Source organism: Pristiophorus japonicus, chromosome 13 (genome assembly GCF_044704955.1).
Source record: "Pristiophorus japonicus isolate sPriJap1 chromosome 13, sPriJap1.hap1, whole genome shotgun sequence".
NCBI classification, from domain to species: domain Eukaryota; kingdom Metazoa; phylum Chordata; class Chondrichthyes; family Pristiophoridae; genus Pristiophorus; species Pristiophorus japonicus.
The window spans coordinates 115,633,010-115,651,332 of NC_091989.1; the positions used below are offsets into that span (position 1 = coordinate 115,633,010).

Below are 18,323 nucleotides of genomic sequence, written 5' to 3' on the forward strand. Positions count from 1 at the left end.
TTCCAATCCTCAGGCTTACTATTATTTTCTTCACAACATTATAAGCTTCTTCTTTCAATCTAATGCTATCCTTAACTTCTTTAGTTAGCCACTGATGGCTCACTTTTCCTAATGGGCAGGGTATTGAGATACCATATTCTACATATTGACTGACGGTACAGTACTATAGTCACACTCTCTACCTGAGTATTGGATAGCCTGTAGTTCCCCCAAGGAGAATATGACACGTGACAAATAATATCAATGATATCATCAGCCTGCACGTCCATTATTGTAGCCTTCTGACTACTTTGCGCATTATAAACCCAGTTTGTTCTTCAATTGACTTACTATTGATTCTTAATCTAGTTGCACCACGTTAATTTTGTATATTGCACTAGGGTAAAAAAAAAAGTAACTGGAAACATTTTTAAATTATTGACTTTTTATTTCCTTCCTTCAAATTGTGTCTTTGTGTGAGGTCCTTTTGTAGTGTGTACAGGTTGAACTGTATAATTGCAGGGTTTTAGATTACAGTAATCAGTGTGGTTCACCAACTGGTGAGAGCACGCCCTGCTTTCTTTGTTCAAGGTATGTTAAAGGCAACTGAAAATCAGACCAACAGTATTCTCAGGAGAAGAGAGGCTCTTTGTGGATTATTTAAGCAACAAATTGTTACCCTCAAAAATAATCACCTTGGGAGTGGTCAACTGGTGAATCTTACCCCCAAGCTAAGGGGGTTGGTATCTTGGTGTCCATGTGCATAGGGTGCATTTCATTAAATATCTGTGTGCGTTTCAATAGGTGGGATATCTTGCCCCGTAAACTGGAGCCTGCTTATTATCTTTTTTTTTGAGAAAAGCCCAAACTATCACGTTCCTTGAGTTTAGGCTGTCTTTTTGGATGCCTTTATCTCCCTGTATTATTAGATCTGCACTACTTCCTTAATTATGTTGGACCACAAGATGGAGGGGATATCTGCAGGGTATGTCAGGAGGGTATGTCAGGAGATGTTTACCCCACGTCCTGGAAGAAATACATGTCTCCTTGGTTTTGGTTATAGAATATATCCTATTTTATACCTGCACAAGGTGAAAAAAGAGCAGTTTGTTCAGCACTTTGATAAGAAATGGGACCGAACACAATCTGAAGACCAATGTGGGGAGGGGAATGGTGGGGAGAAGTGCGGGGGGAGAGGTAATCGAATAATGTTCTTCAGGAGATCACCCAGGGCACAAAATTGTGTGTGTTGTCAGTATACCTCGCATGGCTCAGACAACATTACCCAATAGGGAATCTCCAGCAAGATGCGTTCATGTCCAGTGAGGCCACATGACGAGAATGGCATCGGAGACAGGGCCATACCGCCACCTAACTCTGCCTTTCCGACTCACTCACTCCTCTTCTAAGGTTCCGCAGCAGGACTGAGACCTCGCTGAGTTTTCCCGAATGCGCGCCTCTCACGAGCAGGTTGGATATCTCTGGTTAACACAGCACGCGGCAAAAGGTCCCTCCATCCTTATTCACATTGAACATGGAATATGTTGATTATCTCTGGTGAACAAATCATTTTCCAAGCTGCTCATGCGCATAGCACAAGGAACATTCCGAGCGTTCATCTGCTGATCAAATGGCAGTGGCTTCATACAGTCGCGGAATCATTCCTGCATGCCAGGGCCTTTCATTTAATTAACTTGACTTTACAGAGTGGGTGTTTTCTTGTGTTTCAAGCTATCCAAAAACCTTTGAACTGAAACATTACCTTTTGTTTTTGTTTGCAAGAGTAACGAACAAAATAATTTATTTTAAGGTGTAAAAGGTTAACAATATTAGAATACAACAGTTGGCATTTGAAGAGGATTTTATTACTATTCATTTCAAATCTCTTTTTTTTGTAGGATCTCTTTGGGAAATCCGATCCCTATTTAGAATTCTATAAACAAGAGGAAGATGGGAAATGGATGCTGGTACATCGAACAGAGGTAGTTTACGTTGGTGTCTCACTGAATGCAATTGTCTCCTTTGTTGTGGTGATGATACTGGGCGAAATGCTCACTGGGAAGATGGATTCAGTGTGTTGGGGCTGAGTTTGCTCTTCCCTCAGTATCAACACATGCATTGCTTCCGTTTAATGGTATCAAATCACTGCGGTGCGGGGGGGGAGGGATGAGGGGAAGCAGGGAACCAACAGAGATACAAGTCGGCCCCTCTACTCTATTGGAGCCTGATTTGAATCACCGGGAGTCCTGGCCAGTTCACCACCAGCAGCTGGGTGTACTGCTGCTGTTTCTATTCATTATTTATCTTGCGGGTGAAAGGATTCTGACTGTTCTAACTTTGAATAGACGTCGAAATGAAAAGGAGAAAAACTTGCATCTGTTGATTTTGTGCTCCACATCATCAGTTCCCCAGCATCCACCATCCATCACCCCGTGTCTATAATTGCATCTGTCTTTTACTGACCATTGTCGACGCTACAGCCACTTGCCTCGTGCATATAAAAAACGAAGAAAGCACACTGAGCATGACAAACTCAATGATCAATGCATCCTGCTCAAATCTGATTCTATTTGCAGTCCAGTGATGAGGCTCAAGTCTAACCCATTGTAACTTTCATCACTTTGAGTTATCCGGTTAGCCTCCATCATGAACATAAAACCCTATATTCGCAGGGAACCATGTAGTTATCCTTTCATGTATGTAAGTATGGAACTGCTCCTCAATCAGCCTGACTGTCCTGCAATCACGGGATGTTTGATTTGACAATTGTCGAGCAGATTTCCGCAGAGAGACACCACAGCTCATGTAAGAATCAACAGTGAAATATTATTGGCTATGTTTCTGCATCTCTAGGACGTCAGTCATTTCCCCAGTCTGGGTTCCATGGATTTTCTTTTGTTCTCAAAGATTTGTACTTTTGCTTTAAATGTTTGAATACATTTATTGCTCTGTAATTAGCCATTCTGCTGCAATTTCCTTCAGTTTTCACAAGTCCTGTAGAGAGCTATGTTCTGTCCCAGCACAAATATATTCTCCTCATACTGCTCCGATTTATGGTGGCATGTTAGTTTTCCCCTTCACTCCTGGAAGCTCGGAATCTTCGCTGGTTTGCTTCTACAGGTATTGGTAGCTTTCTAGTATCTTGCCAAGTAATCCACTCTTCATGTGTGAGACAAGGCATTGGCTGTCGGTATGTTATTCAACTGTGGAGAGCTTCACAATCAAGCACAGACCTGAACTTGAACCTGGAATCCTCCTGTTCTGTGCAGCTTGATATTCTATTAAGTGCACCAAGTAGGTCTTATGCAATAGTCCATGTGTCTGTGCAATATTTCATAGAATAAACTTACAGAATTTAACAGCACAGAGGGGAAGCCATTCAGCTCATCATATCTGCTCCAGATCCCTGAAACATCAAAAGTTTAGTTACATTTGGCTTACATTCTTTTGTCAGTTTGTAGCACTCAAACAGTAGCAGTTAGGAAATTGTGGGTTCAAGCCCCACTCCATGATATGAGCACGTAACCTAAACTGACGCATTAGTGCAGTACTGAGGGAGTGCTGCTCTGTTGAAGTTGCTATCTTTCGGATGAGACATTAAACAGAGGCCACGTCTGCCTGTCTGGATGATTGTACAATATCTCCTGGCGTAATTCAAAAGCATGGTTGAAGAAAAAAGCAAGTATAAGGTGGTGTTCTCCAGGTGTCGGTCTCAGGACAATTGCTCTTTGTGATATATATTAATGATCTGGACTTGGGAATAAAGGCCATAATTTCAAAGTTTGCAGATGACTTGGCAATGTAGTAAACAATGAGAAGGATAGTAACAGACTTCAGGGGGTCATAGACAAACTGGTGAAATGGGCAGACCCATGGTAGCTGAAATGTGTGAAGCGATACATTTTGGTAGGAAGAATGAGGAGAGGCAATATAAAATAAATGGTACAATTTTAAAGTGGGTGTAGAACCTGGGGGTGTATGTACACAAATCTTTAGTGGTGACAGGACAAGCTGAGAATGCTGTTTTAAGAAAAGCAAAGAAGTTATCCTAAACTTTATAAAACACTGGTTAGGCCTCAGCTGGAACATTGTGTTCAATTCTGAAAATCCAGCCTATATCCTTGCAAATAGTTTAAATGCCATTTTTTATTAGCAGCAACTTGCCCAATTCCATCGCTCCTTAAACTGAAATGAATCTGATCTTTTAGAGGTTTAATTTCTGTCAACAATTAATGGTTCACTAAAGTGTGTTCAGCTTTACAATGTGTTCTCTTTATCTTTTACTCTTTCTCTCACTATCTCCTTTTCTGTCATGTATCTTACATTATTATATATAACTGTTTCCTAACATGCTATACATGACTGTAATAAGATATGACCTGTAACCACCAGCATACCTTACCACCAGGGGTGCACTTGCAAGAGACAGATATATAAAGACAGGTCTCAGGCAAGTGCAGCATTCCAGAGCTGCAAAATAAAAGGTGCAGGTCCAGAGTGACCTTGACTTCACTACATGCCTCGTGTGAATCTGTATTGAGGGGACAGAACTTAACATTTTCTATCTCTAGCATTCTTTTCTCTATTCCTCCTTTCTAATTTATCTCTTACTATCTCTCTTTCTGTGTCTTATTTTTGTCTCATTAACAATGTATTTTTCTATCTTGCTCACTTTATCCTCATTCACCCACTCAGTTCTATGAATGCAGAGGCAATCTATCCTTTTCTTCTGGCACCTTGTGCACCCATTAATATAGAAGCATGAAGGGTGATCTGATCCAGGTACTCAAAATCTTAAAATTAGAGCTAGGTCATTTAGGAGGGAAATCAGGAAGTACTTTTTACACAAAACATAGTAGAAATCTGGAACTCTCTCTCCCAAAAGGTTGCAGATGCTGGGACAATTGGAGCTTTCAAGACTGAGGTAGATAGACTGTTGTTAGGTAAGGGTATGACTTGAACATTGCAACATTAATTAATTAAATAGATTTTATTGGTCAGGATGTCAGCCATTAAAGAAGAAATTGCATTAATACAGCACTTGAATGTTGGACTGATCTTTGTTGCTGTTATAGTTTAGTTCTATCTAAGCATAGCAACAGTTTGCCAAGGGAATGAATGCTTTGATTAGGATGTCAATAGGTTGTTTATTAAAGAGCAATGTTATTAGATTTGTACCATGGTCCATTTGATTTCAACCTAGTTGGAAAATCTCTTCATTATGTAAATAGCTGTTACAAGTCTCTTATGGCAATGTTTATTTTCCTCATCATTGCTCAATATGTTAACACAATAATGCTCGTAATCCACAAGCACAACATGATACTCCTGCCAGGTTTCTCTTGGGGGTTTGCCAATGTGCGGGCCTCCCGCGATTTGAAGTAAAAATTACATTGCAATGCCAATGACATCATCAAACCACGGCATTTGCAAGTAAGCGGGCACGCGGATGCTGCCTTACCCACTGAGGATTCCCAGCTTTTTCTGATGTTATATTTGTATTAAAAATTTACTAATCTAGAAGACAGTCCTGGACACATTTTTTAAAAACCCTCCCCTTCGTCGCCACTTCCACTACTTTTACCCCAGTTTATCTGCATAATTAAAATCAACTATTATTAGTTTGGCCTCATTATTTCCGTATACTTGTCTACGTATCTCCTTATCACATTGCCTCTTATCGGCCATTTGTAATAAACTCCTATTAGAGTTTCAGTCCCTTTCTTATTCCTTAAATCCAACCTAACAGATTCAGCATTTGCACCATTCCCTGGATCATTCTCGCATTTCAGTGTTATAATGGATCTTTGAATAATACCAATATTTTGTTTCCCGCTGAATCCGTCCCGATTATTTTATAATAATGTTTACAACCCAGACCTGACATAGTCTAAGCCACACCTCTCTTGATGCTTTTATATCGTACCTCTCCAATTGCAGTATTTACCTGCAGCTGACCAATTTTAGTGAAAATGTTTTATGAATTTATATACATGTAACTCAAACCTGCCTCTGTTTGGCAATCGTACTCTTTTAAATCCCCTTCCTTCTGATTTCTGCCTTATTACCTTCCTGTTTTTCTCCCTTATCTTCCCTACATCCCCTGCTCCTTTCACAGCATTTCCTACCATCTGTATTGAAACCTTATATAACCTGACCCCAATATATCAAACTTCCAACTGTGTGTGTGTAAGAGAGAGAGCAATGTTTATTTATGTTTTTGTAAGTTCCTTTCCATTTTCACGCTGGAAAGGAAATGGCTTCAGCATTTGTGTTATGTTATACATAGTCATTTCCTCCAGAGTTCCGGGTTTTCAGATGTGAAATCACACTGGGAAATCATTTTAAATGATCAAATTAATATTATTCAGTGGCACCCTACTGACTAAAATAACAGCAAGTAAAGGCTACTCATTAAAAGCGGCCCAGTTACTCATTAAAAATAACACGTGTCGAGGAGAGTGTGGGCCATCTGCAGAAATGGCTGTAAATTTGTAACATCGGTTATTAGAGCAGAATCAGGGAAACATACAGGCCGTTGTCTTATTTCAAAATAATAAGCTTCTTTCTTGAAGTTTGGTGCAAAATGCTGCCATCGTGCTCCACCGCAAAGAGATTTTTCTTTTCCTCCATTGCCTTTTATTTTAATTAACGGTAGCTGATTGATTCATGAAATTGCAGTATGACCCCCAAAGCACTGTAACCTTTGAAATGATTGGCAAACTGTTGCTAGCACGGGAACCATAAATGGTTCACCTAATGTAGCCGGGTTTGTACACTGGGGGTTTATGCCATGAAGCATCAATGGAAAACCATATGTGTCATTGGGGGCGTCCCTTCCGATATACTGAGTGTACGTTATGGACCTGCTGGTGGAGCTAAATACTCAGTACAGAAATCTCTCGAGTTTCTCGCTAACCCACTAAAGTAATTAAAGTAAAATTCCAAGAACCAACTAGGGGCCTGAAAAAACTATTTGGACAATGGTAGCGAAGATATCTGTGAGGCAGAGATTCATTTGGAGAGTAGAACCTGATCTGCTATGCCTAAATCTGTCTAAAGCTTGCAGTGAGGGAAGAGGGGGAGAGGGGTGGGAAGCGGTGGGGGGAGTGATTTCCCATATCCTCTGAAATAAGACAGGTATCCCAGGCAGAGAGTCACAGGTTTTGACTCTCATGCGACCTTATCAGCTGCACATCGGGAGAAGTTATTTAGGGCTCTGCGTAGCAGTGCAACTTTGTCTCCGGACATTAGATCTATCTGGACCAGGTCCAATCCTTCAGGAGGATGCTTCTGCTTGGCCAATCTGCAAGAACATTGTGGGTGAGAGGCGGAGGGCTATGAAAATATCAATAAAAGCAACTACCTGTCTTTCCATCCCTTAGCACCACCACCTACAATAAGATGAACGAAAGGCATCAGTATCATAAATCACAGATACCATATCCCACTCCCATCTCCAGAGATTTCAGCCCTCCATACCATACCCTCAAAGCCTTCCTGATAAAGTGCAACATCCTCACTGACACCTGGGAGTCCTTGGCCAAAGACCGCCCTAAATGGAGGAGGTGCATCCAGGAGGGCGCTGAGCTCCTCGAGTCTCGTTGCCGAGAGCATGCAGAAATCAAGTGCAGGCCGGGGAAATGCATGCGGAAAACCAGTCCCACCCATCCCTTCCCTCAATGAATATCTGTCTCACCTGTGACAGGGTCTGTGGTTCTCGTATTGGACTGTTCAGCCACCTAAGAACGCATGTTAAGTGTGGAAGCAAATCTTCCTCGATTCCCAGGGACTGCCTATGATGATGATGACCATATGACTGCTAGAGGGGCTGTGGCCAGAAGGAATCCTCTTGCACACATTCTTGACACGTTCCTACATTCAACTAGGAGACCACAAGGACCACAACTGGTCTTACATTTTCAGAGAATCAGCCCACTGTTTGCTGTGCCTACCCACTAGGGAGCAAGCACTCCCCTGCAGTGTTCAGGCTAACACAGTTCTCACTGCAAGCTATGTGACGGTGCAGCTGCCCGCTATGGTTCAAGCACATGTGGGGCATACTCCAGTCAGAACGAGGGCTGTTTGGCCTCAACATGGAGCTGGAGAAATATCGAGCCATCTGGGACCTGCTCTTGGAAGCTCATGTAACATAAACTGCTCCACCTCCCTACCCACTGACCATGAAAGGCAGTCAGTCTGGCCGAGACAGTCACTAGAAGGCAAGAACCTCCCCCGTCACATGGTCTAACTAATCCCCAGAGACAAAAACCAGCCAAGTTGCCTCAATCCCTTGATGCGCATTACTCCCAGCACAAGCCTGGTCATTGCAAAGAATCTGGAGGTATCTATGTACTCCTCCTGCAAGCACTGTGCAAGCAGAATGTACAATGGCTTCATAAAATATATATGTACATGAACACTTTTGAGAATTCAGTTGAAAATAAGTATTGATTTAATGTTTTAATAGCGACTATGCGTGGAGTGTCTTTATATACAATATGAACATTTGAAGCTTCAAGTTTCTATCTGGGTGAAAAAATGAAAAAAGCTACAATATGTAAAACTCCTTCCCCCCCCCCCCTCCCCCCAAGATCTTCTCCCTCTCTCTCCTGAAGGTGGTGACTCATGTAGGGATACAGATCCATTGGCACCAGCAACCTTTAACCCCTGTGTGTGTCCTGTTTTGGGGGTTTGGCGCAGTTGAACCTGATTCTGAACTCGTCTGATGTATACACTTTCCAGAAGGACTCATTAAGAATGAGGAATTTCCCATGGGGACGTAATTGGGAAATTACATCATGAGTTACCCCCATTCGTGCGGCTATTTTGCCAATTATCAATTTACGCCTAAATGTCCTGCCAATCTCTCCTCAAAATGTAAAAATCAGCATAGACAATCAGGGCCTGAGGAAAGTGTGGAACGCACACAATATATTACTTCTCTAAGTAAGAAAATTAAAGTTTCAAGCCAGCTATCATTCGTTCACATTAGCACAGCTTGTTTAAGAACAAGCAATCGTGGAAGCTTTTCAATTTTTAATGTGACTTATACTGATGCCTTTAAAATGCACTCAAAAAAACAGTGCAGGTATCAGTGAAGATAAATTAAACAAACAATTGCTTAAACATTGCATTAAGGCACCAGGAAACGTACTTTGTTTCCTGCTGTGCCTAATATTCTGGGTTCTGGTTCTAGTTCTAGTTCTTGTAATTGTGTACCTGTTTTGTGCCAGTGCAATTGCAGAAAGTGTGTGTGTGTGGCTGTCTAGTCCTGTTGCAATGAGCCGAGATATGTTCAGGCGCTGGGATCAAAAGATGGGCGTAAAAGAGCAAGGAAATTCAAGCCTAGTGTATCAAACCCACACCAGTGTTTCCTCGCTCTTTTGCGCTGTGTATTTTACATCCCATGAGGTGTGCCTCCAGGCACAAATACACAGAAAATTCCACCTGTTGCTGATTTTCCTTTTTAAAACCCCCTCCCTAGCATAGGACACTGAAAGAAAGAAAGACTTGCATTTATATAGTGCCTTTCATGTCCAACGGACGTCTCAAAATGCTTTACAGCCAATGAAGTACTTTTTTTGGAAGTGTAGTCACTGTTGTAATGTGGGAAATGTGGCAGCTAATTTGCGCACAGCAAGCTCCCACAAACAGCAATGTGATAATGACCAGATAATCTGTTTTTGTTATGTTGATTGAGAGCTAAATAGTAGCCAGCACACCAGGGATAATCTCCCTGCTCTTCTTCGAAATAGTGCCAAGGGATATTTTACGTCCACCTAAGAGAGCAGACAGGGCTTCGGTTTAATGCCCCATCCGAAAGACAGCACCTTCGACAATGCAGTGCTCCCTCAGAGTCAAAGCTGATACCACTGAGGATAATCACAGTGCCCACACCATGAAAGCTTGACCTGAGATTAACTAATCTTGCACAGGTCAAAGATTAAATTGGGACCATCCTGACTTTGCTCACTCAGCCATATGCTTCTTCAAATGAATTCTCTAGCTTTTACTGAACGAGGTATTATATTAGTCATTTTTTGGCTCATCTACGCAAACACACACACAAAATCCTATTAACAATGGCAAAAACAAACATCATGCACTGCTGCCAAATAACCCATGTTGAGGAGGCAATAATGAATGGTTGTATATTTTAAATGTGACAATTACAAGAGTACCTGGTTAGAATTTGTGTCACGTCAGACACATACGATATAAAATGCCTTTTTAAAAGCACAGCTTGAGTGGAGAGATTTTATTGCATATGAATCACTTCATTGTCTCCCAGCTCTGCTGCAAAGGTCAATTGAGACACTTCTAGTTCTATTGCAAATTTATTTTTACACTTATTGCTTCCTCGTATTATTTGAAGTAAATATATAAAATCATACTTATGAGGGAAAAGATCAATAAACAGGAGATGTTTTCTCTCTCGTCACACAACATGTCTTCCCTCCCCTCTCCCCCTCGGCATAGGTCTTGCACTGAAGGATAAAACTGATCAAATAGCTTTTACAGATATTGCTAAAATTAACATTACTGTCACAAATTTAATATTGCTGCTTGGAGGGACTGGTTATCTGTGCTTTGAAAAGGTGGTGATGATAAATGTAAAGTTGTTTCCAGTTTTGGCGGTCTGTGTTAGTGTCAAACACTCCCAGGCTTCGGATATCCTGGGTTAGATGCAGCCTAAAGCTTCCTTTACTACCCCCAATCTCAGGAGAGCAACGACACCAGTTGTGGATGTTTTAATTTCCCATACCAGTCATCATTAGGAGCTCTGAGTGAGAGTGCCTGTTTGTACTGAATTATGGTAGATGCTCTCCCACAAGAAACTGAGATGACCCAAGCAATTTTGTGCAGAATCTTCACAACCAATAAACAGGAGACTTTGATCCCACATGTCGGGGCTAGCTTTGAACCAAGGTTCCAAAGCTGAAAAAAACATAATCATGAGATTAGAACCTGAAATATGAAATTATTAAAACCAGATACTTTGTTTTTGAAGCCTTTGTTCCTGATAACCAAAGCCCAAGGGACAGTGGTATAACTGCTAGCTTGGACCTGAGTGTTGATCTCTTTGAAAACTTGGACTCCTCCATGTCCTCACTGAGGGGCGCTGAACCAGTGCTCACCAAAGCATTTAGATGGAATATTCCACATTGGGAAGGAAAAGTGAGCTAATTAGTCTTGCTGGACAAGAGAGCATCTGCTTTTGAGAAGTACTTGGCCCAGACTGACCCATACCTCAAGCCAAGGAAAGCTTGACAGCAAAGAAGGACCTTTTGAAGAGAATTTCACTTTGAACCGTCATCAGAGATTTTACTTCTGACTCTATTCCATTTTCATTTACGTTAGATGAATTTTAGCTCTTTTTAGAATTTTAGCTGGAAAGCACCTTTGTTTATCAAAATGAGGAATGGAACATTTTCTCCCGGCACCCAAGTACTCCCAGGTCATTATGGGATAGAAATTTGTGTTGGGCGATAGCACAGAAACGGGCAGTATCACATCGCCCGCCTACTCCATAGCCAATATTCAGTTGCACTAACTTCACACTGTCTCCGCTCTGCATCAATGTGACCCTTCCACTTCAAACCCCTTTTGTCACTTTTGCCTTTCTCAGTGGTACTGTGGGATTGCCAAATCGGTAGACAGTGGTACTTTGTGTGCTGGGAACTGAGCTGAAACTACTCCAAAACTGATTTGTACTTGATGTCATGGTCTGGACTGGCACCAAACCTGAGCCAGAGGACCAGTATTCATCCTGCTGCACTACTTTAATCCCCATTTCCTCTTTGAATACAAGTTTGTTGCTAATAATAATACAACATTTGAATCCCCTCACCAATTTTCTTCCCACCCCTCCTCTCCTGAAGGTGCTCACTATACTGGTTTTACAGTTGTCGGAGGCCCTGCAATACCTCACTCAATTGGCCATTATTCATAGTGAATTATTGTGGTATGAGCCTCAAAGGTTGGAGTTGGCTGGCTATCAGACCGCAGGAGCATTGCTGCCAACCCCAATTATGTCACCCAAGGTTTGCTTGCATATATGCAATTCCAGGAGGGGTTGCTGGAGAGCAGTCAGACACTCGAGCCAGGGTTGATTTTCCCTTCTTTTAACCCAGTGATACCCATGCTAAGGTAAACTAACTCAGCACAGACTAGGGCTCAAGCTTCAGGCATTTCTGGTCCAAATGGCTTGGAGATGCCTAGGCTAAATTCGGTGAGCCACCGAGGGAGCTCACAAGGTACTTTTTAATGGGATTTTATTTTACTCGCCGATGTTATCTCGGCCGACATTGGGAATTGCTACACTGACTAAACAGGAGACGGGGCTAAGTGATTCTGGAGGGATGTTGCCTGTGGTGTTGCCGACCATTTTCTCATTTGTTTTGCAGGTTATAAAGAATACGCTTGATCCTGTCTGGAAACCTTTCAGCATACCACTAGTCTCCCTGTGTAACGGAGATGTGGAAAAAACCATAAAGGTAATTTGGGTCTTTATTTATTGATCTTTCCTATTGGAAGTTAAAACTGAAGTCACTTACTAAAGGACACTGCAGTGGCACCCAAGATAAAGACACTCTAGGAAAGGATATATACAGCACTGTTCCGATTAGATCTATAACAAACCGATCACTGCTGCATTTAGATGCCTCACCGTTGGTACTTTCTGTTCAGAATATGCTCATTTATGTAGATTATTCCTTTGGCCCGAAATTCAGTACCACTGGAAAGCTGGTGCTCCCCCCACCTTTTTGTGGCCATTAGTGCTGAAATTTTTTTGTGGCTGGGCCACCCCATATTCAACTCCCAAAAGTGAACAAATGGGTTCCAGGGCTAATGAACCCTTCCAAAGTGCGTTTTTCAGCGGTGTGGCTGTCTTAATTTGAGCGTTGTCGCCACTGAGAATTTCAGCATGCAGGTAAGGGTTTCCAATGAGCCAGCTGGTCCCTGGCCTTTTTAAAGGTCTGGGCTTGTAGCAAGGCCCTGAGGGGGGAAGGAGTTTGGAAGGAGGTTGAAAGGACGGCTGGTGTAAGAGGTGCAAGGAGAGCCAACAGGTTCACTGATATGGAGCTGGAGACACTGATGGACAGTGTGGAGGACAGAAGAAGAATACTGTTTCCTGACATGGGGAGACCTGGCAGACCGCCAGTACATAATGCATGGAGGGAGATTGCAGGGGAGGTGTTAGGCACCTCCATATATGTGAGGACGCACACTCCCAGAAGGGTGTTGGCCAGTCTGCACCCGGCCCTTCCAGGGTGGCGATGGGTCCTAGCTCTGGGGCGCCTCCTCCTTCTCCTCAGGTGGTACTGCTGGCTCAACCTCCAGCAGCTGGCCCCTCATGATGGCCAGGTTGTGTAGTATGCAGCAGACCACAACGATTATGGAGACCCATTGAGGAGAATACGGCAAGGTGCCACCAGAGCAGTCCAGAGACCAGAACCTCTGCTTAAGGATGCTTATACACTGCCTGATGATGTACCTGGTGGCACAATGAGCGTCATTGTATGCATGCTCTGACACTGCCCTGGGGTTCTGCAGAGGAGTGAGCAGCCACAGGGGATATCCCTTGTCCCCAAGCAGCCAACCACAATCCTGATTCGGGCCAGTGAAGATGTCGGGCACACTGGTCTGGTGCAGAATGAACGAATCATGGCTGCTCTCTCCCTTGCACGCTTCCTCTCTGCATGGTGCTGACGGCGGCACCATTTCCCGCGTGCCGCCCTGCCTCTGAGCAGGTGTACCAGCAGTCGCCCTCCCAACACTCCTCCCATCCTCAGGGGGAACCCTGCCAAGCAGGTCTCTGCAGTCCACGAAAGAGTCAGGCCTGAAAGTTGTACAAAAGTACAGCGGTATGTGCAAACCTCTGAGCAGCATTCAGCATGTTTAATGGAGCCAAAACAATTAATAAAATTATATCAAAAGCTTAAATACCGTGGACCAAGGAAAATGAAATAAAAGCACTAACAATTAATAAAACTATATTAAAAGATAAATACTGTGAATGCATGCTGAAAAATAAAATAAAAACACTAATAAGTTATAAAACTATTTATAGAACATAACATAAGAATTAGGAACAGGAGTAGGCCATCTAGCCCCTCGAGCCTGCTCCACCATTCAATAAGATCATGGCTGATCTGGCCATGGACTCAGCTCCACTTACCCGCCCGCTCCCAGTAACCCTTAATTCCCTTATTGGTTAAAAATCTATCTATCTGTGATATGAATACATTCAATGAGCTAGCCTCAACTGCTTCCTTGGGCAGAGAATTCCACAGATTCACAACCCTCTGGGAGAAGAAATTCCTTCTCAACTCGGTTTTAAATTGGCTCCCCCGTATTTTGAGGCTGTGCCCCCTAGTTCTAGTCTCCCCAACCAGTGGAAACAACCTCTCTGCCTCTATCTTGTCTATCCCTTTCATTATTTTAAATGTTTCTATAAGATCACCCCTCATCCTTCTGAACTCCAACGAGTAAAGACCCAGTCTACTCAATCTATCATCATAAGGTAACCCCCTCATCTCCGGAATCAGCCTCGTGAATCGTCTCTGTACCCCCTCCAAAGCTAGTATATCCTTCCTTAAGTAAGGTGACCAAAACTGCACGCAGTACTCCAGGTGTGGCCTCACCAATACCCTGTACAGTTGCAGCAGGACCTCCCTGCTTTTGTACTCCATCCCTCTCGCAATGAAGGCCAACATTCCATTCGCCTTTCTGATTACCTGCTGCACCTGCAAACTAACTTTTTGGGATTCATGCACAAGGACCCCCAGGTCCCTCTGCACCGCAGCATGTTGTAATTTTTCCCCATTCAAATAATATTCCCTTTTACTGTTTTTTTACCCAAGGTGGATGACCTCACATTTTCTGACATTGTATTCCATCTGCCAAACCTTAGCCCATTCGCTTAACCTATCTATATCTCTTTGCAGCCTCTCTGTGTCCTCTACACAACCCGCTTTCCCACTAATCTTTGTGTCATCTGCAAATTTTGTTACACTACACTCTGTCCCCTCTTCCAGGTCATCTATGTATATTGTAAACAGTTGTGGTCCCAGCACCGATCCCAGCGGCACACCACTAACCACCGATTTCCAACCCGAAAAGGACCCATTTATCCCGACTCTGCTTTCAGTTAGCCAGCCAATTCTCTATCCATGCTAATACATTTCCTCTGACTCCGCGTACCTTGATCTTCTGCAGTAACCTTTTGTGTGGCACCTTATCAAATGCCTTTTGGAAATCTAAATACACCACATCCATCGGTACACCTCTATCCACCATGCTCGTTATATCCTCAAAGAATTCCAGTAAATTAGTTAAACATGATTTCCCCTTCATGAATCCATGTTGCTTCTGCTTGATTGCACTATTCCTATCTAGATGTCCCGCTATTTCTTCCTTAATGATAGCTTCAAGCATTTTCCCCACTACAGATGTTAAACTAACCGGCCTATAGTTACCTGCCTTTTGTCTGCCCCCTTTTTTAAACAGAGGCGTTACATTAGCTGCTCTCCAATCCGCTGGTACCTCCCCAGAGTCCAGAGAATTTTGGTAGATTATAACGAATGCATCTGCTATAACTTCCGCCATCTCTTTTAATACCCTGGGATGCATTTCATCAGGACCAGGGGACTTGTCTACCTTGAGTCCCATTAGCCTGTCCAGCACTACCTCCCTAGTGATAGTGATTGTCTCAAGGTCCTCCCTTCCCACATTCCCGTGACCAGCAATTTTTGGCATGGTTTTTGTGTCTTCCACTGTGAAGACGGAAGCAAAATAATTGTTTAAGGTCTCAGCCATTTCCACATTTCCCATTATTAAATCCCCCTTCTCATCTTCTAAGGGACCAACATTTACTTTAGTCACTCTCTTCCATTTTATATATCGGTAAAAGCTTTTACTATCTTTTTATGTTTTGCGCAAGTTTACTTTCATAATCTATCTTTCCTTTCTTTATTGCTTTCTTAGTCAATCTTTGCTGTCGTTTAAAATTTTCCCAATCTTCTAGTTTCCCACTAACCTTGGCCACCTTATACGCATTGGTTTTTAATTTGATACTCTCCTTTATTTCCTTGGTTATCCACGGCTGGTTATCCCTTCTCTTACCGCCCTTCTTTTTCACTGGAATATATTTTTGTTGAGCACTATGAAAGAGCTCCTTAAAAGTCCTCTGCTGTTCCTCAATTGTGCCACCGTTTAGTCTGTGTTCCCAGTCTACTTTAGCCAACTCTGCCCTCATCCCACTGTAGTCCCCTTTGTTTAAGCATAGTACGCTCGTTTGAGACACTACTTCCTCACCCTCAATCTGTATTACAAATTCAACCATACTGTGATCACTCATTCCGAGAGGATCTTTTACTAGGAGATCGTTTATTATTCCTGTCTCATTACACAGGACCAGATCTAAGATAGCTTGCTCCCTTGTAGGTTCTGTAACATACTGTTCTAAGAAACAATCCCATATGCATTCTATGAATTCCTCCTCCAGGCTACCCCGTGCGATTTGATTTGACCAATCAATATGTAGGTTAAAATCCCCCATGATTACTGCCGTTCATTTTTCACATGCCTCCATTATTCCCTTGATTATTGTCCGCCCCACCATGAAGTTATTATTTGGGGGCCTATAAACTACGCCCACCAGTGACTTTTTCCCCTTACTATCTCTAATCTCCACCCACAATGATTCAACATTTTGTTCATTAGAGCCAATATCGTCTCTCAAAACTGCCCTGATATCATCCTCTATTAACAGAGCTACCCCACCTCCTTTCCCTTCTTGTCTATCTTCCGAATTGTCAGGTAACCCTGTATGTTTAATTCCCAGTCTTAGCCACCCTGCAACCATGTTTCTGTAATGGCCACCAAATCATACCCATTTGTAATGATTTGTGCCGCCAACTCATTTACTTTATTTCGAATGCTGCGTGGGTTTAGGTAGAGTGTTTTAATACTAGTTTTTAAACCATGATTTTTAATTTTGACCCCTTCTGCAGCCCCTTTATATCCATACATATTGTCGCTACCTATCACCTTGTGGTTTACACTTACCCCAGTGCTGCTCTGCTCTGTTGCCTCCTGCCTTTTGCATTCTTTCTTGGGGTCCTGTTCATCTGAGTTCTCACCCACTCGAACTAGCTCAGAGCCCTCTCCTGGGTTCCGAATACGCCTCGCATTGAGGTACCGAGCTTTCATGCTTGCCTTTTTATTACACTTTGTCCCTTTAGAATTTTGCTGTACAGTGGCCCTTTTTGTTTTTTGCCTTGGGTTTCTCTGCCCTCCACTTTTACTCATCTCCTTTCTGTCTTTTGCTTCTGTCTCCATTTTATTTCCCTCTGTCTCCCTGCATTGGTTCCCATCCTCCTGCCGTATTAGTTTAACTCCTCCCCAACAGCACTGGCAAACACTCCCCCTAGGACATTGGTTCCGGTCCTGCCCAGGTGCAGACCATCCGGTTTGTACTGGTCCCACCTCCCCCAGAACCGGTTGCAATGCCCCAGCAATTTTAATCCCTCCCTGCTCAAGCCACGTATTCATCTGAGCTATCCTGCGATTCCTACTCTGACTAGCACGTGGCACTGGTAGCAATCCAGAGATTACAACTTTTGAGGTCCTACGTTTTAATTTAGCTCCTAGCTCCTTAAATTCGTCTCGTAGGACCTCATCCCTTTTTTTACCTATATCGTTGGTACCAATGTGCACCACGACAACTGGCTGTTCCCCCTCCCTTTTCAGAATGTCCTGCACCTACCAAAGGTCTCCAGCAGTGTTTCGTTCAAGCATCGCATCGAAAACCTTGCGGGGGCAATGCCGGGAAAAGTCCTACCTTTTCCTCTGTGAATTTTGCTGTGGTAGTCAGCACGCACGCTACAGAGCTCACCGTTGGAAATCCTCCTTTACAGCAGCTTCACCGCGCTGTTTCCGGTGGAAGTGAACACCGCAGAAATCCTCCCCGAGCTGAATATGGCTCAGGGAGGGAAAAGTACCCGACCACGGCAGCCAATCGATTTTTTCGATTGACTGCCCAAATGCCACGATGGCCGTCCTTTCGGGGACGGTGAATTTCGAGCCCCTTGTGTCTCTTCCACCGACATGCAATCCTTTCCCAGATATCTGTTTAAAGTTAGAACATTCATGAATGTATCTGTGGTTATCACTTGAGCAGAAGTATGGGTTCATAGATTGGGTTAACCAAACTGGAAGCAATACGGTGGAGGAGGATTTCCTGGAGTGCATAAGGGATGGTTTTTTAGACCAATATGTTGAGGAACCAACTATGGCGGAGGCCATCTTAGACTGGGTGTTGTGTAATGAGAGAG

At 43.1% G+C, this 18,323-nt stretch overlaps 1 protein-coding gene across 1 annotated transcript in view; it reads left to right on the plus strand.

The window, feature by feature from the left end:
- cpne2 (copine II) overlaps positions 1–18,323 on the plus strand; it is a 274,630-nt gene that overhangs the window by 12,808 nt on the left and 243,499 nt on the right. The window contains exons 5-6 of the mRNA XM_070897910.1: positions 1,878–1,961; positions 12,390–12,479. Of these exons, the coding sequence (XP_070754011.1) occupies positions 1,878–1,961; positions 12,390–12,479 (174 nt within the window). The remainder of the gene's footprint in view (positions 1–1,877; positions 1,962–12,389; positions 12,480–18,323) is intronic.